The following is a 25,993-nucleotide window of genomic DNA, read 5'->3' as shown; positions in this document are numbered from 1 at the left end:
ATGTAATACTGTAATGCACATGCTCTTTTTATGCAATTCTGCACCTTACATAGAGCAATGATGTTTTTACTCAACTGAATGAAATGTACTGTAATTTTTTTTGTGCTTTTATGGTCAGACTGGCCGAAATAGAGATCTTTGAAAAAGGTCTTTGAGATGCTGAATTGAATCCAAGGCTCTTGTTCAGATCTTCATGTTTGAGAGAAGTTAGCATAGATATACTTTGTGGCACCTGGTTCTCTAAAGCAAAGGTTTCTGGATGTCGACAGTGAGCCACATTAGCAACCACAGGTTCACGTTGGCTGCCACCCTTTGGAGTGCCTGGATAGTCTGGCCCTATGAAATACACAGATGACTGAAAAACTAGTTTCCAGGTACTGGACATAGCCACAGTTGATATTTGTGTGTGCTTTGCTGAACTGCCAAAGTCAGATAGACATTTGTTTTTCTTGCTGCAGGTTCGGCTGTGTGCACTAGTCACGTACTGTCTGCTCAGAAGCAAACTTAAGTTGAAGGCTATGATGGGCAGTGAAGCTGTGGTGGTCGGTGCATGGCGTGCATGGCGGAGGGTCTCTGGTTTTCACTGTAACTTATAATGCCATGCGCTTGCCTGATTCTTACACTAGCAGTTAGTTGCTCACAGTAAATGTTGAGTCCCAGTTGGTCTCCTAAATGTCTTCTAGTTTCAATGAGTTTCATGTTTATTTCAGTAGACCTACCCTCTCTCAAAGTGAAACCTTTTTCTATTTGTAATGTTTAAGGTCACTGTGTAGCTCCCCACATGGCTGGTATACTGGCACTGACAATATGTTTAAAGGCTGGTTGGGCGCGGTTCTGTTTCTCATGAAAAGAAGCCATCTTTGGTAGCTCCTGTGGTCCCATTGTTTGATTCAGTTTCAGTAATGGTGCATCTGCTGTCGCCTGTTTGTGGATCGACATAATGTGATTTGTAGTTTATTTCTTTGGGATTTGATTGCTCGTCTCAGACATTATAATTCAAACCTAATCTGTGAAGCTTTTGAGTAAGTACAGTGAGTTCTCTGTGGGGTATTCTGTCCATCACTAAGAAGGACATTCTGTGCACAATCCTATTGTCAACGCCTTGCTTCTTTACATACTTGTATTTGTGTATTGACTGTTGTATGTAGTCTCATTTGTGAACTCTGTGCCATGGAAGTGGTACATTGAGATGAACAGTGGTGAAGATCCCTCCACGAGGGACGGCATCACAAACCTAGCAAGGCAGCCTCAGGGCTTCAAAGGCCTGTATCAGCCACTTGTTTCTGTTGAACACAATTGCACCAGCAGGATGCATAAGGTTTAGTCGCACAAACGTTGAACCACTACAACTGGTATCCAACAAGAGCAGTCTCGGGATAAGTCGCACTGTGCACTACACAGAGAATAGTTTGCCAGGTTACTTAAAATTGGGTCCATCTTGCACGCCTTCCTAATAAGTAACAGGATACAACCCAGGCAACCACACGAGTTTGACTTCATGCTTTGAAGAAGGCGCAGTCTTTCAAGTGCGTATGCTGTGCTTTTCCCCGAAAAGTTCCTTCACACCTCGCCCTGACTGTTTTCATATTTCTACCAAAATTACTTCATCTTAAGAACTTTAAAAAAGTGTCACCTCCACTTCTCTGCCCTGTTCTTACTGTGCGTCTTTTCTTGAGCCTTTACTGGACATGTGCTATTCGGCTGGTGTTACTTTACCACCAGAGTGCACACATTCAACGTACACACAGGTAACGTGTTGCACCTTTCCAGTTAGGGATTGTAAATGTTGTACGAACACTTGATCACAAAGGTATCGCTTGGCCCAAGGAATCATCAGAGCTGTATTTTCCTGTGTGTGTACCTATCTTGCTGTGTCCTATTATTGTAGAATGCATTGGTGCCTCAGATGTCTGTCTTTTTGGATTTCCTCCGGCTGCTGGTCCCCCATCAGCTTGTGTTGAAGCTCAATTACGGGTTTGAGGCAGTGCTGGTTTAGGGCTCTGCTGTGTGATGGTGATCTCTCATTTCTCGTTTTGTTGGACTTTTCTGCAGTCTTTGACAAGGTGAACAGTGACTTGTTGATTTGTAGCCTCAGGAGGAGGCTGCCTTGTCAGAAGGTGCCATAGAGTGATTTGTTTCAGTACTTTTAAACAACTGTGTTAAACTGTAACATTTCACATGAGCGGATTTGTAGGCTGACTGTAGAATACCACTGGACGGTCTTCTCCCACTCCTCCTGTTCAAGCACTCCTCTCAGGCTGCAGTACCACTCCTACACTGAAGACACATGGCGTTTCTGCGAGTCCCAGGAGTTAACTTCACCACTTTATATAGGAAGTGAAGGAGGTTGCCTGTGGGTTGAGTAGCGAGCAACGGCTTGCAATGGAGCCCATGAGCTCCATTTAGTTCCGTTCTAATCAGAAGCTGCAGTTTGAAAACAATATTGCGGAACTGCTCAAGCTATTTGACTTCCTTCTACCTTTGCAAAGGTGGCAAAAAATCTAGACATTGTATTGGATGCAATCTCGATTTATAAAACCCAGATAGGTGCTATGACCAGTTCTACGGTCTTCTGCCACTGGCCGGTGAAGAAAACCAAGCCCTACCTGAATAAATCACATCATATGGTGTAGTAGGTTCGCCCATCAATTCCAAATTAGACTTCATAACTGGCATTGTCCGTGGACTGAAGTGCCGCATTGCATGCCTACAATATGTACGGAACATGGTAGTAGTTTTAAACTTTGAGAAGTTTACCAGCTTCACAATAACTAAACCACTTTCATTGGCTATCCGTATCAACATGGATTGTATTTTTTGTCAAACCTGGTGTTCAAATACATAAATCGAGTAGCCTACCTTATTTTCAAGAAAAGTATTAAGCTTTAAACCAGGTCCTGCTTTAGTCATGTAGTGTGATGTTCTTGAAGAGCCAAAGAATGTGTCTCTCTTGAAAGGCCTCACATTTTAGTGCTTGTATCACAGAACATTAGTTGTTTGCTTTAAAACATAAAATGTAAGCCTATTTTCTGGAGCTTCAAAATGGCTTTTAAAACGTAGTTTCTCTGTGACCGTTACATTCACAAGATTAGTTCCAACTCAAATTAAAGTGCTCCTCAAGGGCACTGGCATCCAGCCTAAGACAGGACATTGCTATTCCCGTTTAAGTTTGTTACCCTTGAATGTCATTTGTTACTGTGTCTCTGCCAAAGAGGTGCTATTGCGAAGCGCTACATCTGTCCACATGAAATGCATTGGTAGAGTTTGAGTGGAATCTTCTTGGCTCCTTCCTGCCAGTAGTTGTGGACCCCAAATGGACCTGTGTTGAGACTGAAGAAGGAGAAGTTGTGCTTTTACCAGAACAAATTCAAGAGATTTCCCAAGCATTGGGACTCCACGTCTTCTCCCTTATGCCCCTTGCTGTGTCTGTAGTAGAGGCCGATGGTTGTCACTGTTGAGTGTGTTTCATTTGATAATGGGAGGCGCTCCCGCAGGATTGAGAAAGCTTGCAAATCAGTTCACAGCTTCTTTACTTTTTGGTATGCAGCTGTAAATCATTAGTTGTACCTTGTAAAGACCCTCAAAGGATTATTTATCACAACATTCTTTTGTAAGTGTAACTTCTGTCAAGGGATTTGTGTTGAGCCATATGCCCCTCATACATTAAGAGCAGAAATTGGTTGGGGAGTTTAAAGACTGCTGACTGTCAAAAGATTGTATAATTCACAGAATGAGGTTCTGAAGAGTTCCAGACAATGGCCTGCTTTTCACACAAATGCATCTGCTAGACTGACCAGCCACACACTGCTTCTGAATCGGGTTGAAATAGCGCTAGAGTTCATTGCAAAAAAAAAGTGTCATAGCATCTTTTCTAAGCTGCACTGAACGGAGTTATGCTTTACTAACTGTGGTTCATTCCAGTATCCTATTTGGACAGTGAAATCCTGACTGAGGGCAGGGACAGCCCATGGAGCAATTTTAAGTCTTTTTTCCTTCAATGCTGCATGATGCTGGTGGAGTGTTAGTCCTACATAACATGTTCAGTTCTTAGGGCATCACATTTGTGAAGAAGTTACTATTTGCATGATAGAAAGCTCTACGCATGTCCCACCTGTGGCAGTTTCAGTGCACTGGTTTCTTATACTTTCTTAGGAATGCCAAGGCTGTACTTTCAGTTTTCTTGTGCCTCAAATAAAGTGATGAACTTTGCCAAATTCAAGACGAGTTGTGGACCGAACCATTCTCATTGTGGGCTTCATGTGCTGTGTGAGCTTTGGATGTGTGTTAACGCTGCAGCCTAGTTCTTGTTTGCATGTGTTCAAGAGTGCACAGACATGCCTTTAAGTAACAGGATGATGCCTGGATTATTCACCACAATGACTAGGCTATGAAGGTGTCAATCCCCTGTCTCCCTTTCTTCAGCAAAGCAGAGGTTGGAAGACAGATTAGCAGCTGCTGCCCGAGAGAAGCTGGCCCAAGCTGCAAAAGAATCAAGGGATAAACAGCTACAAGCGGAAAGAAAAAGGAAAGCGGCACTGTTTCTACAGACCCTGAAAAACCCACTGGAACTGGAATGTGATCGAGTTGAAGAGTGTTCGTACAGTCCGGAGGTAACAAATCTAGTATGCAACCACCCTGAAGTCACTGATTGTTGCAAAGACATTATTTTGGGATCTGTGCCAATGATGCCGTTTTCTTATCTCTTGCATCCTTCTATTCACCACTAATTTGATTTCAGTTAACAGACCCGGGATACAGGACCGCTTTTAATCAGAAAACATAGGATGCATGTCTGTGCCTGTGTATAGTTCTTGCCTTGTATGATCCAGGCCATTGCCTTATAGCTCCTTCCTCTTTGCTGTGCTTCAGACTCTGCATCATTGACCAGAGAGAATATATGGCCCTACTTTGTGTTCCCTTTTGGCAATCTTGTCCCTTGACCAATCGCTTTTTTGTCGCTATTTTTAATTTTAGCATGACCTTATGTGGCATGCATCTGGTGTAAGGCATATGTATTTCTACTGATGCAGCCCTTTCCTTTGTTTCGTGTTTCTGAGACCTTTCTGTCTACCTGTGCTATCTCCCCAGTGGGATAGCGAAATAGATTCTTGAAATACGTACGTTTTTTGTGAGGATACCATCTCCCACCAGCTGTGATATATCTTCTGTATGTAAATGGGATTTGGTACAGGCAGCAGAATGTCTTTGGAATAGAATGATTCGTCAACATTTCATGGGCAAAATAATACCGTTGTGGTATCAGACCACTGAATTTTCCTAAGCTGTGGATGTATGTAAACAGTTTAAAGCTTTCTGATGTACCTTTGAAGACCTTTCATATTTCTTCCAAATGGTTTGTGAAACGTGTTTTATCCCCAGATAACTTAAGACCTTCTGCGATGCTGATCTCTGCATCAAACCCATCAAAGACACTAGAGGGTTTGCACCTTCTATCAACCTTGCTACACACGAGCAAGATCAGGAACAACATCTCTAGACTATTTCGATGTTAGTCCTTACTCTTCACTGTTAGGCGCAATCCTAGCATTCTTTAATGTGGCAAAGGTCTAACTAGATCTTTTTTCTCAAGTTTGTATTCTATCCTTCAATTATTCTTTGAGTTTCTGGCACGACTCTCGTCCATCAGACCGTAAATTCAAGTTTATTTCTTCCTAACTTGGAGATTCCCCAATCTGTATTGATGTAGTCTTGTCAGCTGAATGCACATTCTTTTAGACACCCCTTCTGGAGTCCTGTGTTTCCATTTAATTTCCTGATCAGCCTCCGCAATAGAAATTAATAAGATTTTTCTGCCTCCTCAATTTCGGGCTACACTAGTGGACAACTTGCACATAACAAGGCATGTAGATGTCTCTGTTCGAGTGTGTCAGGCTAACAAACTCAACTGAAATTTCAGAAAATGAATAGTTGATTTGTTTCTTCCTCCTGAATGAGCCTTATTTATTTATTTATTTATTTTGAAAGTTTTATATAGCGCGGACAAGATCCTTGCAGATATCAGAGCGCTTTACAAAGAGAAGTACATGAGGGAGCATAGTCAGACAGATAAATCAATAGGTCAAATAGTACAAATAGGTGGCTACAAAGCCAAACATGTGAGTAATAAGATAGTTAATACAAATAAACAAATGGGTCAAACATGTAGTATAGATCGGTGCAGAGTACTAACAGTGTTCGAAATAGTAGTTCAGGTGTATTTAGCCATGAGGATAGCTTTTACTTCATTTTTAAAGAGTGTGGTGGAAGAGATAAGCCTGGTTTCGGGAGGGAGTGAGTTCCAAATCCTAGGCGCCATTCCTGAGAAGGAGCGCTTATATGTTTTTTCCTTCCGGAATCTTCGAGGTTTCAACAGAAGATTGTTTGTGCCTCTAGTGTTTCTAGCTCCTCCAGAGATTGTCAGTTTCTGAGCGAGGTATCCGGGTGAGTTTAGATGTAACGCCTTGTGTGTCATGCAGGCGATTTTCAGATGTATTCTAGCTTCAAAAGGCAGCCAGTTCAGGGATTTCAAGTCAGGGGTAATATGGGAGTGTTTTTTTGACCCAGTGATGAGTCTCGCTGCAACGTTTAGAGAAGCTCTTAGGGGTGCGGTTGTAGTTAGGGGGAGTCCACAGAGAGCGATGCTGCCGTATTCAATTCGAGGGATGACTAGTGCTTGTACTGCGGTTTGGAAGTCTTTTGCTGGGAGGTAGGGTTTAAGTTTCCTCAGAGTATTGATCTGGAAGTTTGCTCCCTTTGTTGCCTTGCTGATATGTTGCTGCATGTTCAGATTGGTGTCGAGTGTTATGCCTAGAGATTTTGCTGGGTCCACGATGGTGGGTTGGACATTGAGTGCGGTTAGGTGTTTAAGCCAAATTTGAGTAGTGGAGACCTTCGCTGGAGGTGAGATCAGAAGGAACTCTGTTTTCAGGGCATTGAGTTTGAGATGATTATCGGCAAGCCAGGATTGGGTGCATCTGATCGTTGAGTTCAGGAGCAAGATGTCTTTGGGGGACTGTAATTTGAGATAAAGTTGGGTGTCATCTGCGTACATGTGAAAGTGTACATTGGATGCTTGTAGCAAGGTGGTGAGGGGTTCCATGACTAGGTTGAACAGAGTTGGGGATAGAGAGGATCCTTGGGGGACACCTAGCGTTACGGGTATTGGCGAGGACATCAGGTTGTTGCTTTTGAATTTCTGCGACCTGTTGTGAAGAAAGGAGGTGAACCACTTGAGAACAGTTCCAGATAAACCCATTCTTGTGTTTAGAAGCTCTAGTAAATTCTCATGTTTAACGGTGTCGAATGCTGAAGAGAGATCAAGGAGGATGAGGAGGCAGGTGTCGTTTTGGTCTAGCATTTGAAGTGCGTCGTCAATTATGTGAGTCATAGCAGTTTCTGTACTGTGTCCTGCTCGGAAGCCTGACTGGTGAGGGTTGAGGAGATCAAATTTTTCAATGTGTTTAGTCAATTGTAGTTGTGCGCATTTTTCCAGCAGTTTGGCGAGAGTGGGAATATTGGTAATGGGACGGTAATTGTTGAGATCAGAGGGGTCGGCTGTAGGTTTCTTTAGTAGAGGTGTGACCTGACCAACTTTGAGGGAGTCAGGTATGCTTCCTTGTTGGAGAGAACTGTTGATAATTTTAGTCCAGAGAGGGATAAGCAAAGGGGTAAAGTCTTTTACTGCGGTAGCAGGAAGGGGGTCCGTGAGATGATTGGATGGTTTCAGGGTGCTGAGCAGTTTGCCGATTTCTTCTTCTGAGTATGTGCCAAAGGTTGACCATGTGGCATTGTTTTTTGGTTCAGTGGCTGCTAGGCACTAGGGTTTGGAGTAGAGGCTTGCGTCAATGAGGAGATCGCTCTTTATGTTGTCAGTTTTTTGGGTAAAGAAAGCAGCGAAGTCTTCACAGGAGGGTGCCTCACGCCCATTGTTGAGTGGTTGGGGTTGATCCTTGGATTGTGATCTGATTAGCTCAAACAGTTTTCTCGGGCGGTTTTTTGCTTGGTCGAGCTGGAGGCTGAAGAAGTCTGATTTTGAGCGTTTTATTTTCCTGAAGTAGGCGTTTCTCTTTTTCTTCAGATCTTTTAGGTGTGTTGCCGAGGGAGCTGATCTCCAGGTACGCTCTGCCATTCGCAGGTCTCGTCTATCTTCATTGAGTCTCCCGTCATACCATGGATTGGAGATTTTAGTAGAGACTCTTTTTAGCTGCATAGGTGCCGCCTCATTAATTATAGAGGTCATAGCGTTGAGATAGTGGTCAGTCAGTGTTTGAACGTCCGTATCGCCTGTCGGTGGCAGTAGGAGATTGCACCTGTTAGGGGGCAAAGAGCATGGGTTGAGTTTTTTCATGTCTCTTTTCCAGACTTTGGGCTTGGAGAATTGAATCGGGTTAACTTTAACTTTTTCATTGATAAAGAATGTGACAATATGATGATCTGACCAGTCACAGGGTTGGATGGACTCGAGTTGGATAGACTCCTCTTTGGAGATGATCAGGTCGAGGATAGAACCTTAACATGCACAATGATCCTCATAGCCTAAACCACCTTCTTTCTTCACATCTTGCGTTTAGGACAATGTTCCATCAATATCCAATATGTTTGCTTGGCTGCTTCAGTGAAGAAGCTATCTTCAGGTGCTAGCTCCAGCATGATTCTCTGCATTTCAGAGTTTGCCATACATATTGTCTTGAGCTGTAATTGAGGGAAGGGGTAAAAGTCCCAGGGCTCTCACCCTCCATGCCAATGAAACTTTTCGGTTTAGTCTCCTATACTTATAAGAGAGGAGTCCAAACCTCTTGAAGGAGTATATCTTTTCTGAAGGCCTGGAAATGACCAGGCTCTGAATGTGCAAATACTAAATATGCGGTATGTGGATTTTTGTTGCCCATTGATTTTTCTTTCTTCTCTTCAGATAGATATCATTGCTCGGGTCAGGCTTGCATATTTGATCTACGCCCTTCCTAACTACTCACAACATCCTAGAGCCATTTCAGTCTGGATTTAGGGCTTCACACTGTTCCAAAACTGTCCTTACCCACACTTCAAAATACATAGATTCTGCCTACTACAATTCTTTATCTCCCGTTCTCAAACTGCTAACCTTCTCTGCAGCTTTTAATACTATGGATATCTCCCATTCTACTAGACATCCTACCCAAATGTCTCTTCACGACATCCACTCTCAGGCAGTTTTCATCTGATCTCTCGGTCCGGCTTCTGTACCATGGTGCTCCACTTCTATGCCCCTGACAATCTGTGTTATCCCACAGGCAGTGCTTAATTTGTAAAAGAGCAAGTGCCGGGCCCAGAGTTTTCCTCAGAATCCCATAGACTGCACTATCGAATGTCAGTGTGTCGAATATCACTCCTCTGAAGTTTTGATTCCACCTCAGACCTCTTTAATCCACAGCCAACTAATTACCCTCCTCTTAATCTTCTTAGTTTTTCTCATCTTTTCATCTCTGCTTTCACCCTTGTTTTTTTTTTCCATCTTTCTTTTCCACTTCCTTTTCACTTGTTTCTTTCTCTGGATCTGGATCAAAGTCTCTTTATTTTATTTATTTTATTTTGAAAGTTTTATATAGCGCGAACAAGATATTTGCAGATATCAGAGCGCTTTACAAGGGCATGGGGATAAAAAATACAAAGTAATAAAGCGTATATACAGAGTAATATCTGAGGTAGTTAGGTACAAGGTGCTAGTTACATAGGTGGGACAAAGGACATGAGGTAGGCCACAGGTGAGGTAGTGTCGGTACACAGTGTATAGACAAACAATTGCGTCAATAGTATAAAGTGCAATAATAAGGAGCATATACTTGCTTAAGCGTGTTTAGAATATTTAGAGTTTAAAGGTGGGCACATTTGAGGTAGGTGTGAGCAGGGTGTATAGTCCCACAGGTGCGAGAGTATTAGGGGAGTAAGGAACGTTGAGATGGAGAGGGTAAAGTGTGCAAAGTCAACCAGGTGCGTCAATAATATAACAATATACATAATCAACTAGGTGCATCAAACATTATAACAAAATACAAAGAGTGAGCGTATACAGTTAAGTAATTCGATAACACGGGTGGTACAGTAGACCAGGGTCGGGCAGGACTTACAGGGCAGATTCATGAGTGATACGGAGCAATAGATCATGTGTATTTTGCCATGAGGATCGCTTTAACTTCCCTCTTAAAGATTGTTTCGGAGGAGATGAGCCTTGTTTCCGGAGGGAGTGAGTTCCAGATCCTGGGTGCCATTCCTGAAAAGGAGCGTTTATAAGTTTTTTCCTTCCGAAATCTTCGAGGTTTCAGCAAAAGATCTTTTTATAAAAGATAATTGCTGTCCCTAAACGTGAGTGCAGGTGGGGCTCCACCATCGGCTCAAATTAAGCACTGCCCACAAGGCGCAGTCCTGGGTCCCTTTACTCTGCACCTCCTCTCTTGGCAATATCTTTGGCTTTTCGTCTCATCTCTTTACAGATGGTACCTGTTAGACCTGGCACCTTGGCGTGGGTCTCCCTTCCACTTTTTGTTACTGTGCCTCATTTGATTTGCTGGTGTTAACTGCTCAGAGCACTGTGCCACTGCCAATCAGTGCCACAGTGCAAGTGCTACCTGTATAAAATGTATATATTGATTTGATTCCATGATTGGCTTATTTCGTTTGCTGTCAGACCCCAGTACAGTCCACCAGGAGTGCCCAGGGCTTGTAAGTCCAAATGCTGCTAGTGGGCTTGCAGCACTGGTTGTGCCACCCACAGAAGCAGCCCGGTAAAATGTGTATTAAAGGCCTGCCATTGCAGAGCCTGCGTGCAGTCTCGTGCTGTCATGCTGACTGGGCAAGTGCGCCCACTTGCCAGTTCCTAAACCTTCCCTTTTCTTCATATCAGTCACCCCTATGGTAGGCCCACGGGCAGGGTGCATTGTAAGTATAAGGAAGGACAAGCCTTGATGTGTGTGGCATGTCCTAACAGTGAATTACAGCCATTTTCGTTTTTCACTATTGCAAGGCTACCTGTTCTCATAGGCCAGAATGGGCTGTTAGAATTGTTACATTCTATGATCCTAACAGACTCAGGGAACACGGTAGAAATCTGAGTTTAGTATGCCTGAACTCTGAATAATAAAATACATCTTTTAGTGAAGTTTATTTTAATATTCTGTGTTTGCAAATACCACTTTTAGAAAGTAGGTATTTGCTTGCCTAACCATTTCAGCCCGCTTCTGCGAGGATGTGTATCTGCTGTCTGGGTTCTGTGAGTGACAGGGTTGGGGGATTCCAGAGGGCAAGGCTAGGTAGCCTGGTGGTGAATAGAAAGCTTTACATCCAGATGGGTGGGAGGAGCGCAGCATGTAGTGCTGTAGATTCACATGCGCTGACCATCCTCCCTGCACGCATGTCTTATTTCCTCTATTGCTCCATTTCCTTTTATGCATGGGCATGTCTTTATATATCGTTTCACTTCGCATTCCATTCTCAACCGCTGTGTGGGAAAACAATCTAACAGTGGAGTCGATGACCATGTCCATTATTGCCAGGAGGCGAAGTCACAGTACCTCGTGACTCGATAGACTTCTAAGAAAAACAACTTTCACACATCAGGCATAACACTTTATGGCAGGAGTATGCACAGCATGTGAATCTACAGCACTACATTCCACGGGCAGATGGTTACATTTCCTTCTGTAAACCACTAATCCAAAACCCAGTTAAAGGCCAACATACTGGAGTGCTTCCTAGTATGTCTGAGCGTTCTCTACATTTTACAAGATAGCCAGTCATTTACTAGTGTGTTTTAAAGCACAGAACAGAGTTTTACATTTTATTGCCGCTGTGGTATGAGCCATCCAAAAGCCACCCCAGTGTGAGCCATCAGAAAGCATGGTGGTTACCCTGGTGCAAGCAGTCGGAAGGCATAGCAGCAGCTCTATTTCAAAACATTAGTCAGTATGACGCGTTCCTTGGTGCAAACCCCTAAATTCGCAATAGCTCCCATGGTGCGAGACGTTTAAAGGTGCAACAGCTGTTCCTGAGGAAGCGTCTGAAGATGTAACTACACCTGTATGAACGTTTTGAAGTCCTTATCCCTCCCATGCTCATGATGAGCCCAGCTCGTCATAACTGCCGCGGTCCGCCCACGCGCGCCTAATTCCCTGCCTGTGCGGGAGAATTAGTCAGTGGGCGGGTCTGTGACGAGCTCTGCTCGCCATGAGCACAGCTCCGCTGTGAGTCATGATGAGCTAAGCTCGTCATGAGCTCAGCTGGGCCGCGGACCCTCCCCCCACCACCCGCATCGTGGGGGAATTACCCCTGCAGGCAAGGGGTTAATGTGGCATGTTTCTGCACCCGAAAGCTTTTTCCTTTTCTACTTTTACCAAAACCGTGGCTTTGTTCTGAAGGAGCAACAACTTTGGTTCCAATTAAGAGTTTTCCCAGTATATGAAATAGTACTGGTTATTAATAATACCATTAACAGCAGCCATTACTGTGGTTTAAATTTGGGGGATGCAATTTGAGGCATGTAATTTGGGGGCTGTAATTTGAGGCATGATTAGTAAAACACTGTTTCAGCTGGTCATTCCCACACAACAGCTCTCCAGCAAAATACATGCAAAGCCATTGCGGCTAGTAATAGATGTGCAGTATTAGGCGTACCTTCGCTTTAACCACTTCATCGCCTAGTAATGTTAAATTCATTGGTCAGAGCCTATAAAATGTCTGGTCATCCGAGTACTGGCTGACTGGAAAGATCAGCATGGGGATTGAGCGACAGAGACTGCACTAGAGCCACATGGTCTCCTCATCCCAGTCCAGTTAGCTGATTTTCTACATTGAAAAGGGTGAGCATCCCTTGCCCCCTTTGTGTCTATAAAGTGCCTATATCCACCTCCCGTCTCACCAAAGGTCCTCTGGCCTGAAATCAGGAACGGGTTATATTCTCTCGTACTGGGGGAGCTTCTTCTGATTCCTACAGTTCTAGAGATGTTGCTGGTCGAAGGTGCAGTGACCCCTTGCCATAGCCCAGACCCGTTGCCACCGAGTATCCTAGTGGCTCCTGGGGGTGCTTCTGCACCTATTACATGTCAGCCATGAACATTGAAGCTTGAGCTACAGGCCCTATAAAGTGGTATATACTGTGTTCGGTTCCACTATTCATCTGCTGTCCCAGCGGAGTCCATGTGAACTAAGAACACCAGTTAATTTTACTGTCCTTAGTCACCCAGGCATTGGTGACTTGTCATCCAGTAAACAACTGTAAACAAAGCAATACTTGGGTACTGGTATCCTGGCAACCACCATCCACTTTTTATACAAGGGACTCATAAAGGTGCAAGAAGAAAAGATTTGATCATATCTTCCGTTCTAACGTTGCCAATAGTTCTCATTGCATAAACTGCGTTGTTGTACCAGTGTGTGAGGATGGTTCTGTGGTTCAGAAGGTGATGGGACCTTCTGGTATTTGTAAGTGTGCTGTTTTACTTCCTTGTTATTAAAACCTAAAATTCTACTATTTAAAAGTGAAGTAGTCCCTGGGCATTAGTGTTACGTGTTCTCTAAAAACTACTACTTTAATCTCCGTTTCTGAAGTTCTCCACCTATTTCAGTTACTTTGGACTGCTCTTCTGGCACTTGCCTCTTTGTCAGCAAAGACGGGAGTATCAGGCCAATTGGAGTGCAGTAGACCCTGGGGCACCAGTAATGAAGCTCAATAACCCCGCCATTCATTGTTTGCTAAACTATTACTGCTCTAAAATACCAGCGATACCGCCATCTCTTTTGGTGATCCTGCTTCATATTAGATTTCCCCTCTTTGATCTCTGCCGAACAGGCTCAGCCACTCAGTGTTCTCTGTTAAATAGGCTTCTCTTTTCATCTGTTGCAGAAATGCTTTAGTGTCACCGAGGCAGGTATCTTGCTTAGCCGTCAAAGGTGTATAAATATGAACATATTGTAAGACACTTGGGAACATGCATGAATCATGCATTGTTATAAATATTGTCATTGTAAATAAATGCATTATTTCCACAGCCACTTTAGGCTGCGAAGTAATTTTAATATTTAGTCGGATTTCTTTTAAATTAATCTCAATTGCTGTAGGAGAGTAGGGTCTGCAATCCTATGATCACCCAGATTTTTGCTTTTTGCTGCACTGGTTTACGACTTTCCCTGGCTGTGGGCTTGCTAATCAGACCCACAGCCTAGCTGTTCTCTCTATCCAAATTGTACTCAGGTACTGAATTGGCACTGGGCCCTCTCCAAGTCCCTGTACCCAGGGCTGAGGTGCACCCAGAAGTCTCCCAGGGGCTGAAGCATGTATTGTGCCACCCCTGGACTGACTAACTAAACTGACACAACTGGCTGCACGACAGCTGGGGCAAGGTGGTGTACTCACCCTTTGCTTTAGATATAGTATACCTATATCTAACCCTAAAATGGACACACAGATCTCCTATCAGTCACTCCTATGGCAGGCCTTAACAATCCTGAAGGCAGAGTGCTTGGAATCGTGTGAGATGGTGCTCTGGCATGAGCTGAGCCTGTCTGCGGCTTTCGGGATCTATCCCTTAGCCGTTTCCATGATATCGCATACCATATACTCTTAAGTGCATTATAATCCTCGCGGTTATATGCCAACTCTGGTATCGCTTTATCAAAACATGTCGAGTAAGGTGTCATACGAATTAGAATACTAACCCCTCGCCAATTCTGGCGACGGGGTTAGCATTCCACCCTTCTAGAGGGACACGACATGTATGTAACCCCTAACCCCGGTTAAAGTCAAACAGAGCCTCAGCTCCACAAAATGGATGCTGCCACCGAGACACAAGTCTGCCCTCCTGCTGCTGGGAGTCCTCCCATAGCAGGAGATAAGGACAAAGGGTTTCCTGCCAGGGGCGGTGCCAGCACCGTCCCAGACAGGATTTTGTGTATCCTAGGTAGGCAGGGCTTCAGAGGAAGGTGACTGCAAGTGGCACCCCGGTGCTCACTATGCATAGGCCGGCTTGAACCAGTTCCAGGGACACTCCAGACCCTGAGCTGGGGAAAAGCCCGCCAAGGAAGTGGGTGTAACCACCCCCCTCCTGGTCCCACCCATAGGGCAGGACCTAGTCGCCTGCCAGCCCCCTTTTCCCAGATAAAGGTAGGAGCAGGCCCCCTTCCAAATTAGATCATCTTTGGAATCAAGACACGACTTTCTGCGAAAGGACTTCAAGATTTCTTTCTTCAAGATTCTCCCTTGTGACTAAGGAGTAGTCACCCTGCATCCGCAGGCACCATCGCAAGAACACTGCGGTCTGCTGTAAGTCCTTCCTCCGGAATCCGACTGCCCAGCTCGACAAGACCCGGCTTCCCTGGCACCTCCGACCTCTACTCACCTCTACAGCCAAGCTGAGAACCGCGAGTGCGACGAGACCTCAAGGGACCGACTATTGCCAAGACTGCACGACTTCTGCACAGCAAGCCCGCCGAGTAATTTCCTGGCGAGTGCTTTGGGGTCCGAGAAGCCCCGACCCTGAGCAGCTCCAGCACCGAAGAGCAGCCCCCCAGCATCTCCACGATCGGCGTGGGGCCCTTCTGCTTTTTGCTGCTCACCGCGTTGTTTGGCTACTAGCCCGCTGGCTTGTGGCCTTCTGAACGACGCCCGACGACATCACTGCTGCTAGTCTGGTTGCTCCAGACTGGCTCTTGCTCCCTTCCAGAAGAGGAGCTCCCCGGACCCTCCTGGTCCACCCAAGACGCCAGTTTGAGTCCACCGCGTGGGCTTGAATTAGCCAAGGCTTTGTTGCCCAATCCTGGGTTCTTCGACGCCGACAGCTTCATCCATCGTGGGACAGCTCGCCTCTCCATCCTGGTCGCCGACAACGCCTCCTGGTCCGTGAGATCTGCAGAGCACAGCGTCGCCCACTCACCTAGTCGAGGTGACTACCATCCGGTGCCCTCCTGGTGCCCACTGACTACTGGCTAGTAGTCACGAACTTGGTCCCCTCTGCTTTCAGGTGTCATCCATCTTCCAGATCCAGGCTTGGATCACTTCGAACTCTCTTCACTGGTCACCTGCCAGCACCTTTCTTCCAGGCTCCTGGTCCGGCAACGAGGATTCCCGACGTCTTTTGAGACATATGCAGCTGCAGCCCCATGGCTAGGTAACTTCGGCATTTCGGTGCCCCAGCATAGCCTCACTATCCAAGGGTCAGGATCCACTGTCGTTTTCTCCCTACCAGGTCGGGTTCGCCCGTGAACACTAACTTTAACGTTACTAGCTATCATAGACTTTGTCCCGCATCCCGCGTGGGAGTGCCCACTCTGCACCCGAGTCCCCTAGGCCTCCTAGAAGTAATCTAACGATTCCATAGTCAAGTCCTAGCGATTCCAAAGCCTATTAGTACTGTACTTACCTGCTAGTAATTTCGCATTCCACTTTTAGAGTATATGGTTTTTCGTGCCCCTCGGGCATTTGTGTACATTGTGCGACTTGAAGTATTTTTATAAGAGTTTTGTTGTGTGCTTAGCTCCCTGTCTCATAAAGAGCCAGGGTAGTCTTGTTATAAATAAATACACTGTTTATTTTCATAACAACTTGTGTGGTGTCCTTTCACTGGGTGTTCAAGGGGTAATGTGATGGTAAAACAGCTGGCTTAACACGCCCTCTAGAGTCTTAGCCTTAGACTGCTCGTATCCATGCTACTAGGATAGCTGGTCTATAAGGTTGACTTACAACCAATCATCAATAAGGGTTGTTTGGACTGATACATAGTGATCACTAGAATAGTGAGCACTACATATCAGGCCAACTTCTCACAATTGCGATGTGTCTTGAGGTGACAATTTTGATGAAAAATACAGAGTGATTACATATTCCTCTGAAAGTTACCAGGCGGCGGACGGTTTTATTTTTGATGGTTGGTTGAGGGATTGAGCGGTTAGTTTTATATTCTTTCCAGTAATGAATGATTTAAATCCAATACCTATTTTACTGAACTGACAAGAATGCAAATGAGCCTACTCTAATGACTCTGGGGGAATTCTTCAAGTTGTGCCATTAGAAAAGTTTCCTTTGCTGGAAAGGTAAACAATGTGAAGTGTAATAATTGTCTTCACTACCAAACATGTTAAACACTGCTTGCGGCCGGTGATCTCTTTTCAGTGACGAGCTGTCCCTGATACGACTTGTCTTCATGCAGCGAGAGGAAGGCTGGCTAGTCCCTTCAACAGACACATAATGTGTCTTTGTATTTCTTGGAGTGAGGGAATCTTTGTTGCTGGTGGAAGGATGACCTTTAGGATGAAGCATTTTCATTTTAGGAAGTACTCCACCATACTGCTTTTACACTCTCATCCTCTGTCAGATTTAGCCTGCCTGAAACCAAATATCCCAAGCTGTGTAAATTGTTTCTTTGGGCAAGGGGGAGTGCCAACTGTGGCACTTCTTTGATCATTGCATACTTATTATTCATCCAGTGGCATAGACATATTTTTCTTCAAATTCCTGAATGGACATTTTTAGGTTGAGGTTACCAGACCGCAGAGCGGTCTAGTTTGCGAAAGACATATTGTTGTCTTACCAAGCTAGGAGCCCACCTATTGCTTTCCATTGGTTGGCTTTCCTGTCACTCTCATTTGCCTACTTATAATTCGTGCCCCAACCGTGTCAATCTTTGTTTGACCCACCCATGGAGCATAGCCTCTTTACCATCTTTTTTGATAGGCTGGCTTTTATGCTATTACTGCTTGCTTTTCAATTCCTACTTTTTTCTATTTGGTAAAGCACTCAACGACAGTGATGCTTTTTCTGACAGTCTTCCTCATGTGCTTCTCTCCCCCTGCACTTCTTGATGCTCGCTATCCACTGTGTGCCTTTCCCGACCCCTCCATATTGTGCGCCCTCTCATGTCTTGCATTTGTGCTTCTCCCACACCACATTGCTCCCTTGGCCACTGCTTCTCCTTCCTAGCCTTCCTGTTGGTTCCCTCCACCGGAGCTGCCTTTCTCTGCTGGGGCAATTGCGACACACCCTCAACCCCGTCCTCCATGTTGCTTTCATTCCTCTTGCCCTCATGCTTCCCATCTCCTGTGCCTGCCTTCTGTCATCTATTGTGTCTCCTCCTCTGCGCCCTCTGTTACCCCACATGAGCCCCCATGTTCCTTCCCTGACCTGTGCTTCAAAACAAGTTTTGCACATTTCATTCTTCTATTTGGCAATCCATGGTGGGTGCTGTTACCAGCTTCTGAGATGGCTAAAAACCATTGACAAATCACATAGGTCTCAAAAGCGAGACCTTTTGACTTTGCCAGTGCATCTTTTGTTAGTCAAAGCTTTAAAAAAATAGTCTGGCATTTGTCTGGGCAAGCACTGGAAGTTGCCTCTTCATTGGTATAAACCGGTACCAAGAGCTATAAATTTACCTTAAACAATTGCTTGCAGTGTGGGGGGTGTTTGGGCTGACTGTGTGTGCTTTTGGAAGCTGTAGCTTGGAGAAAGTCCTCAGTAGCCATAGGAAGTTGCTGTCCTGTGTGCTGGTTGCTCAATTTACCAGCACTACTGACAATCTGAATTGCTGTAATCTCTTGCCCTAGGGGGTAAGGTTGACTGAGTTACTTTTTAGTGACAGCCCTAATCTATTTTCAAGAGGTGGACAGGTTCACTGAAGAAGTTTCCCGGAGATTTCAGAAGAATAGTTTTTTATGCCAGATTTTTACAGATGGTTGTGGGCATTAAAGGCATGTGTTTCTTATTTAGCCCTTGTTAACCACTGCACCAACAATAAATTTCTTAGGTTTTTGTACTTGTCATTTCAACCAAGCTTCCGAAGACCAACTAAAGTGAAGTCACGTGCGTGGACTAGTTGGGGTGATTCCACAACTTGCCAGTTTGTCGCAGTGGTGCTTTAAGTAGAAGATGCTAATAATATCAGCTCTAGTTCTCTTAAACCAGGTGCCTGTAAGACAGAACGTTTCTGCTTAGAATGTGACCAGAACACAATACACGGAAATGCCATGCAACTTGCCAATTGAGACTGCCTTTGAAGCAGTCTGGGTCATGTGTAACTGCGCACCAAGGGTATGATGATGTCTGCGACATGACATTATCATTAAGAGCACTTCTTAATCAGCTATAGTGTAAGATACGTTATCCCAGAAAAAAGGCATTTTCAGAAGCCTTTTTGTAATGATTTGTATAATACGCACATAATTAGAATTAGTTCTTATCCTGGGATGTCTGTAATGTTGTGGATAATTCTAATTACAGCGCTCCATTCTTTACCTGTATGCAGAGGGTAACTGCTTCTTCTCATGGAAACGGTGCACCCCATAGTCCTGTCCTGTTTGAGGTGTGTAGCAGGGATTAGCGTTGCTCATGACTAGTCCCAGAGTTGAGTGGGTGACTTAGCTAGCATTTGGTAAATTCATTGTACTAAGTATTTGCTTGGCCTGCTGCCATACTCTTCTGTGTGCTGCAGTAATAATAGGATACATTCCAGCTGCTGGGTAGAACATTAGTGCTAGTGTTGTTAAATTGACCAGTTGTCATCTCTGACTAAGAATAGTGCCAGTCACGCCCACCTTTAGCAATGGGCTCCCTACCTCCATGTGCTCCCAGTTTACAACATAGGCACAAGTAGGTTGTTTGCTCCACGTCAGTGTCAAATTGTGCCTTGGTGCTTTTCACACTCCACCTTGGTCTGCTGTACTATCTTTGGTGCTTTTCACAATCCATCTTTGTCTTTACTAACTCATAAGTATGGTGTGACTGTGGGCTTTGTGTCTGCTGCTGCCTCATTATTCTTGATTCTCTGCCCGTAATTCAATGGGTTTCCTGATGTTTCACCTCCGGAGAATTTTGTTCCCACTGTGTTTTGTTTGGATGAATTTTATCCCTTCCACTTCTGATGTCAGGACCATGCATTGCAGTACATGAGGGACTCTTTAATGCACCATTTCGAAAAAATGAGCCCCTTGCCCCCGCTCTCCTGTACCTTCTCTTTTGCACTCTTGAGTGTCCCCTGCCAGTTCATTGGTGTTAAGCCATTGCACTCTACTCATTTTGGAATGCATTTTACTTATCCTTTAAGTAGTCATTCAAAGATGGCCTTTGCTCAAACGAGTATAGTGAGGGCAGCATGCAATTTAGATTGTTTTTTCTCAAAGCTTAAGAAGAAAACTTACTGAGACAGCCACTCCGCATATGTGCTCTTGTCTGGTGGCCATGTTGAAATGATCTTTCTTTGGCTTTAGAAAAACATTTTAAGATGTTCATCATGCAACATACATACCGTCCCTCTGAAGGGAAAAAACAGTCCTTGGCAAAGTCACTAGGTGTCACAGAAAGACTTCATGGCTTTGTGATGCCTGTTTCCATTTGTTGCTTTTACAGTACATGGAGTGTGCTTGGAGTACTGATGTTTGGGATACTGTGCTGGAGCTCTCTAGCTTGTGTGCATGTCTGCATGCATGGTGCTAGGTGGCAAACGTCAGGCTTTGTGAGACACAAGCGAGACTGTTAGCATAATTGTCATCTCCCACCAGACACACCTTTGGGTGTTTTCCCTTTGCCACGTATTAGGTATTTTGCTCCTATTTCTAAGTCTCATACTCTGTGACTTCTATTTAGAGTGCCCGCTAGAAATGTTCCAACCTAAGTGAAGATGAGGCTCTTAACTTTGAGGTATTCCTTCTAACCTTCTCCCTGCTTGTATTCTTATGCTGTAAAGCGCTCGGATACCCTCGTGGGTCACCTTCGCGCTATATAAAACTTTATAGATAAATAAATACTCAAAGTAGCTTTGGACTGCCTGTAGATCCTTCACTTTCGAGAGAATGAGACCACTTGTTACTACTGATCGAAGGAGGCTGGTGGCGATGGCCGTTGAGCTCTAAATCCTTTCACAGTTAATATTTCCTGGGACTTTCTGATAACTCACTTCTTCTCATACCCCACAAACTGAAAAGGAACTCTACCTTGGCTCGCTCTTTTTCTGGAAAGCCACCTAGGATGTGGAACTCACTCCCCTGAGACCTCCGATGCGACCCCTCCTTCTGCTTCAAAAGGGACCTTCTCCTCAATGAATACTTTAACACGCATGATATATGAACTGTGCTCCAGTAGCTCACTGTCCCTTTGTCTAGACCCTTTGTGATGGCGGTCGGTTGTCTGATTGTTTCCCCTGTCTACTATGTCATTTACTCCTTTAACTCATGCTGTTCTAATTGTCTGCATACTTTAACCTCCCTAATTACCAAAACAATTCTTTTTGTCTCTATTTATGCTTGTACTTGAACCTATGTGTCTCGCATTTTAAGTAAACCAATTTTATTTTTCATTTTATATAAAGTGCTCTGATACCTGCAGGTCTACCTAGCGCTGTATACAACCTAAAAATAAATAATTAGATATAAATCCGGGTCTGGTGGCTTAGTGGACTAATGCATCCACTACAGGGGGTTGTGCTCCATCTCATGGTCACAGGTTTAAATCCCGGTGAGTCCACTCTTCTGAGGTTGATAAATTGAGTGCCATTGAGTTTGGTAACAATAAATGTTATTCAGCGCCAAGAAACCCTGGTGGTGCTGAACGTGCGCTTTACAAATACTCATGTCATAGATTTTTTTAAAAGCCCCTGAATCCCAACCAACTGTAACTGAAGGAGTTGATGGCTTTCAATCCTGATTTTGCTGGACGTTTTGTGAGCCAGTCTGGGTATTGTCCACCCTCTTAGACCTTAGTCCAGTTTATTCTTAGCCTGGCAGTTTACCCAACAGTTTGGCACTTAAACCATTGAACGTAGTGAGGGTAGCAAAGAAGTGTATTTGCACACAATCTACCAGGGAAGATCTAATCTCCCAGAAGTCTTTGCACTGCATCTATGATGGATGTCTGCAGTCATGCCTTGAATGATCCAGTCCCCTGAAGAGTAAAAGTGAATGTCAGAACCCGGTGATATTCTGAGCATTGAGGGGGTCTGTTCTTTTCTTGGCAGTTTGATTTGTAGAAATCTGTTCCACAGCATTTGCCATGGAATTTAAAAACTAAATAAAACGTCCTTATAGGACAAACATACTGAACTGAAAGCTTTCTGCACTAGTTGCGCATGTGGCATGTAACAGTCCGCGCCTTGGACTTGCATAACCATTGCAGACTCATGGATCCTTCGTGTTCCTGACCACTGTGTGGTAGTGAGAAGGAAGTTTGGTAGATTAGGGGGTGGCCAGGAATGGCTTGTGCAGATTATCGGCCTTGCACTATTTCTCTGATACTTATGAAGTTATGCAGTGTGAATCTTTCTGGATTCACTATGCTGTGCATTATTCCGCGGTCTTGTGATTGGGTCCGGAATCGTAGTCTTTTCTTTGTTGTTTTTTTTTTTTTTCGTAGCCCAGGTGGGCGTCGCCGTCTCACCTCTTGGTGTATTTCCGGTGACATCGGCACGCTTCCTGTGGAAGCTCCGACTCTTGGGCGCCATCTTCAGATTCTTTTTCCGCGGTTGGGTCTGGATCGTTCCCGAAAGGGCTCCAGACATTTGTGGAGAAAGAAGTAGAAAAATACGCATTTTGGACGAAAAGGATATTAAAAGACTACAGGAGACTACATCATCGAAGAGGACGACGAAGGAGAAGATCTTCCAGAGCTTCGACGTCCATCGGAGAATGCATGCTCAGGGGGCCCCTGAATGCATGAGATGGACAACACTCCCTTCAAATTCTGCTGTAACTGCCACCACAAGTACGTGCAGAAGGACCAGCTCCCGGTTTGCAACCTTTGCCTACCGGTCGACCCCGAGAGCAGGGACTGCAATGCCTTCTCCATCTTCACCCCGAAGACTCTTCGAGTTACAGCGTGACAGAGGGTAGCCAACGCCAGCATGCAGTGCAAAGGCCAGCCACAGTCCCTTCGGGACCTGGGGCTATCATCTGAAGAAGAGAACAACGCCGCCGCCGAAGACGACGGCTACACGGTCGTAGAGACCGATAATACGAAGACTCCGTACAGGGTAGGAGAATCTACGGCCCCTAAACACCCGAGAGACTCTGAGTCTCGAAAAAACTAGGCCAAGGCCTCGAAAGCGCCGACGCCGAAAACTTCGGCGCCCACAGCTACACCCAGGCCCAGTGGACCCTCCAAGAAGGAGTCCCCGGCGCTGAGAGCTGATGAAGAGTAAAAGACGTCGAAAAACCTCCCCGAAAAGGAGCGTTCGACGCCGAGGGAGAAAGACCCGAAGACCTCTTCGGCCCCGGCAAAGGACTCGAAAACCAGCTCGGCACCGAAACCTTCATCTGAAAGAGACACGTTAGTATTAGATTCCTTACCTTAGAATATCCCCAGGCGTCAGACTGGATCCGGAAAATTTTGCGTAGCAGTACCCTTGCGCGTCGGTAGGCGTCGTCTGCGGCTCCACGTTCGGCGTCGTGGGCGCCGTGATGACGTCGTCGGAGTACTTAGACGCCGCCTCCGCGTGCTGACGTCAGTTCTTCTTTTTTCCGCGCCAGCAAGCGCAGATCTGGAAAAAGCAGTAACCCTAGTCATTTTTGACTAACTTTTTTGATCCTTTTTTGATCCTGTTTCAAGTCTTTACGACTTCGATCGGTGCCTTAGGGATGCCCGGGTTCAAGCCTTGTGATGATTGCGACCGGCTGATGTCGGTCACGGATCCTCACCGCGTCTGCTTGTCGTGTCTGGGCGTCGACTACGACGACAAGGCCTGCTCCGACTGTCGGGCCCTCTCTTCGAAAGCCAGGCGGGAGCGGTCCTGTAGGCGCCTCGAACTCCGACAGTCGGTCCCGCGCCGTGAGAGGTCCCGTTCCCACGGGAGGTCGAGGGACAGGTCGCGGGCCCGGAGCCACCACAGCTCCGAGGGTAGGCCTCACTCTTCCGGGTCGAAGTCGTCGTCAGGTAAGAGGCACAAGAAGTCCAAGCGGCGTCATCGCTCCTCGGACTCCCCCCGACGCTCGCACGATGCGGCCGGGGGTTCGGGTGGCACCGCCCACGCGGCCCCGTCGGGGCCGCGGGCGCCGCGTCCGGCTCCATACCCTCCGGTCCCTGGGCTGAACGCGTCACCGGAGGACATCGAGCGCTTCCTCATGGCCATGAGGACACTTTCTCCTCCGACGGGTTCCGCGGCGCCTCCGGGCCCAGCGGACCCGTCTGGGAGTCCTAGCGGATCGGCGGCTCCGGCCCCGATGCCGTAGGGTGCTTCGGTCCCGACGCCGCCGGCGCCTTTGGGCCCGGCGCCGCAGCTCCCTGTTATCCCGACGCCGCCGGCGCCTTCGGGCCTGGCGCCGAGGGGTCCAGTTGTTCCGACGCCGCCGGCGCCTTCGGGCCCGGTGCCGCGGGACGCCGCTGGCCCCCCTTCGGGATCTGGTTCGTCGCCGGTGGATCTTACGACCTCCCCGGCGTCAGACCCTCAGGTGTCGCCTCCGGCGCCGGCTCCGGTCCTATCCCCATTCCTGTTCAGCCGTCGGGACGGCCCCGATGGGCGCCGCTCCAGGCGCCGCTTGGTGATTTTCACCATTACGAACAGGCCCCATTAATTGAAGACCCTGAATCTCAGGAGATGGGTGAGGAGGAGGACTGGGAGGGGTCTGAGGACCCTCTGACCAGAGAGTGTCAGTCTCATGAGGACTGGGCAGGAGACCTTGGGGATGCCAGTGGCCTGGACACCTCTCCAGACACTGGTTTTGTCTCCCCTCCTACCGTGGCTTCGGAGGAGGAGGCTACATATGGTGTGGTGCTGATGAGGGCTGCCTTGAGCTCCCCGTCGCGGCCGTGAGGACTAACCTCCTCACTGAGGTCCTTAAACCGCAGTCAAGCTCGGCCGAGCCTCTGCTGCCCTTTAATGAGGCCTTGACGGACGTTCTTTTGGGCACTTGGTCCAGGCCCGCTACGGGTTCGCCCGTAGATAGGAACGTGGCCAGACGCCACCGCCCAGCCCAGCCCCGGGCGACCCATGTTTCCTGTCCACCCACCCCACCCCCGAGAGCCTGGTCATCCAGGCCTCCAATTCCCAGACCGCATTCCCGTCGGCCCCGCCGGATCGGGAATCCAAGAGGTATGACCAGTATGGGAAGAAGATCTTCTCATCCCTGAGCCTCGGCCTGCGGTCTTCCAACACCGCCTGCCTCTTGGGACGTTACACCCACTCAGTGTGGGATAAGGTCGCGGAAGTGCTGCCAGAGTGTCCGTTGGAGGTACGGGCCAAACTCGGCCAAGCCCTTGTGGAAGGCCGGGATGCGGCGAAATATTCGATTAGGTGTGGGCTGGATACCACCGACTCGCTAGGCAGAGCGATGGCAACGACGGTGGCGGTCAGACGCCACGCCTGGCTGAGGTCCGCCAACTTCTCGGCAGATGTCCAGAACACTCTTATGGACATGCCGTTCGATGGCCGTCGCCTCTTTGGCGACAAGGCAGACCACGCGCTTGAGCGTTTTAAGGACTCCAGGGCTACGGCCAAGTCCTTAGGCCTTTCGGGCCAGCGCCAGCAACCGGCTGCCTATCACTCCTTTCGTGGCCACGGAAGGGGTGCGCCCACACGCGCCGCCAGCCACGCACCGCAGGGCAATACCCAACGCGGTGGCGGCCGTGGGAACCGCCGTCCGGGCGGTCGGGGGCAACGGCGGGGTCAGTCCACACCTTTCCCCGCAGCATCCGCCTCCAAACCCTCCTAGTCCGTGCTTTCAGGCCCATGTGACGCCAGTTGGAGGCAGGGTTCGCCATCACCACCTCCACTGGCGCACCGTCACTTTGGACAGGTGGGTGCTGCAAATCGTCCGAAGGGGCTACTCCCTCCCCTTCGAGGCGACTCCTCCAGCCATGCCACCGCAGAACCACCGTGTATCGGGGGATCACTTGCGACTTCTGCAGGAGGAAGTTACGGCCCTCTTGGCCAAGGGGGCCATCGAGCACGTTCCTGGGCCAGAAGTAGGGCGTGGTTGCTACTCCCACTACTTCCTGGTACCCAAGAAGGGCAAAGGGGGCCTACGCCCTATCTTGGATCTACGGAACGTCAACGGC

At 46.9% G+C, this 25,993-nt stretch overlaps 1 protein-coding gene across 5 annotated transcripts in view; it reads left to right on the top strand.

Annotated features, from left to right (window-relative positions):
• Window positions 1-25,993, top strand: part of SFSWAP (splicing factor SWAP) — a 579,257-nt gene that overhangs the window by 305,423 nt on the left and 247,841 nt on the right. For all 5 annotated transcript variants that reach the window (XM_078667992.1, XM_078667991.1, XM_078667989.1 and 2 more), the window contains exon 13: window positions 4,423-4,610. In XM_078667992.1, the coding sequence (XP_078524118.1) occupies window positions 4,423-4,610 (188 nt within the window). The remainder of the gene's footprint in view (window positions 1-4,422; window positions 4,611-25,993) is intronic.

Source organism: Lissotriton helveticus, chromosome 11 (genome assembly GCF_964261635.1).
Source record: "Lissotriton helveticus chromosome 11, aLisHel1.1, whole genome shotgun sequence".
NCBI lineage: Eukaryota > Metazoa > Chordata > Amphibia > Caudata > Salamandridae > Lissotriton > Lissotriton helveticus.
This window is presented reverse-complemented; position numbering and strand designations above follow the sequence as displayed.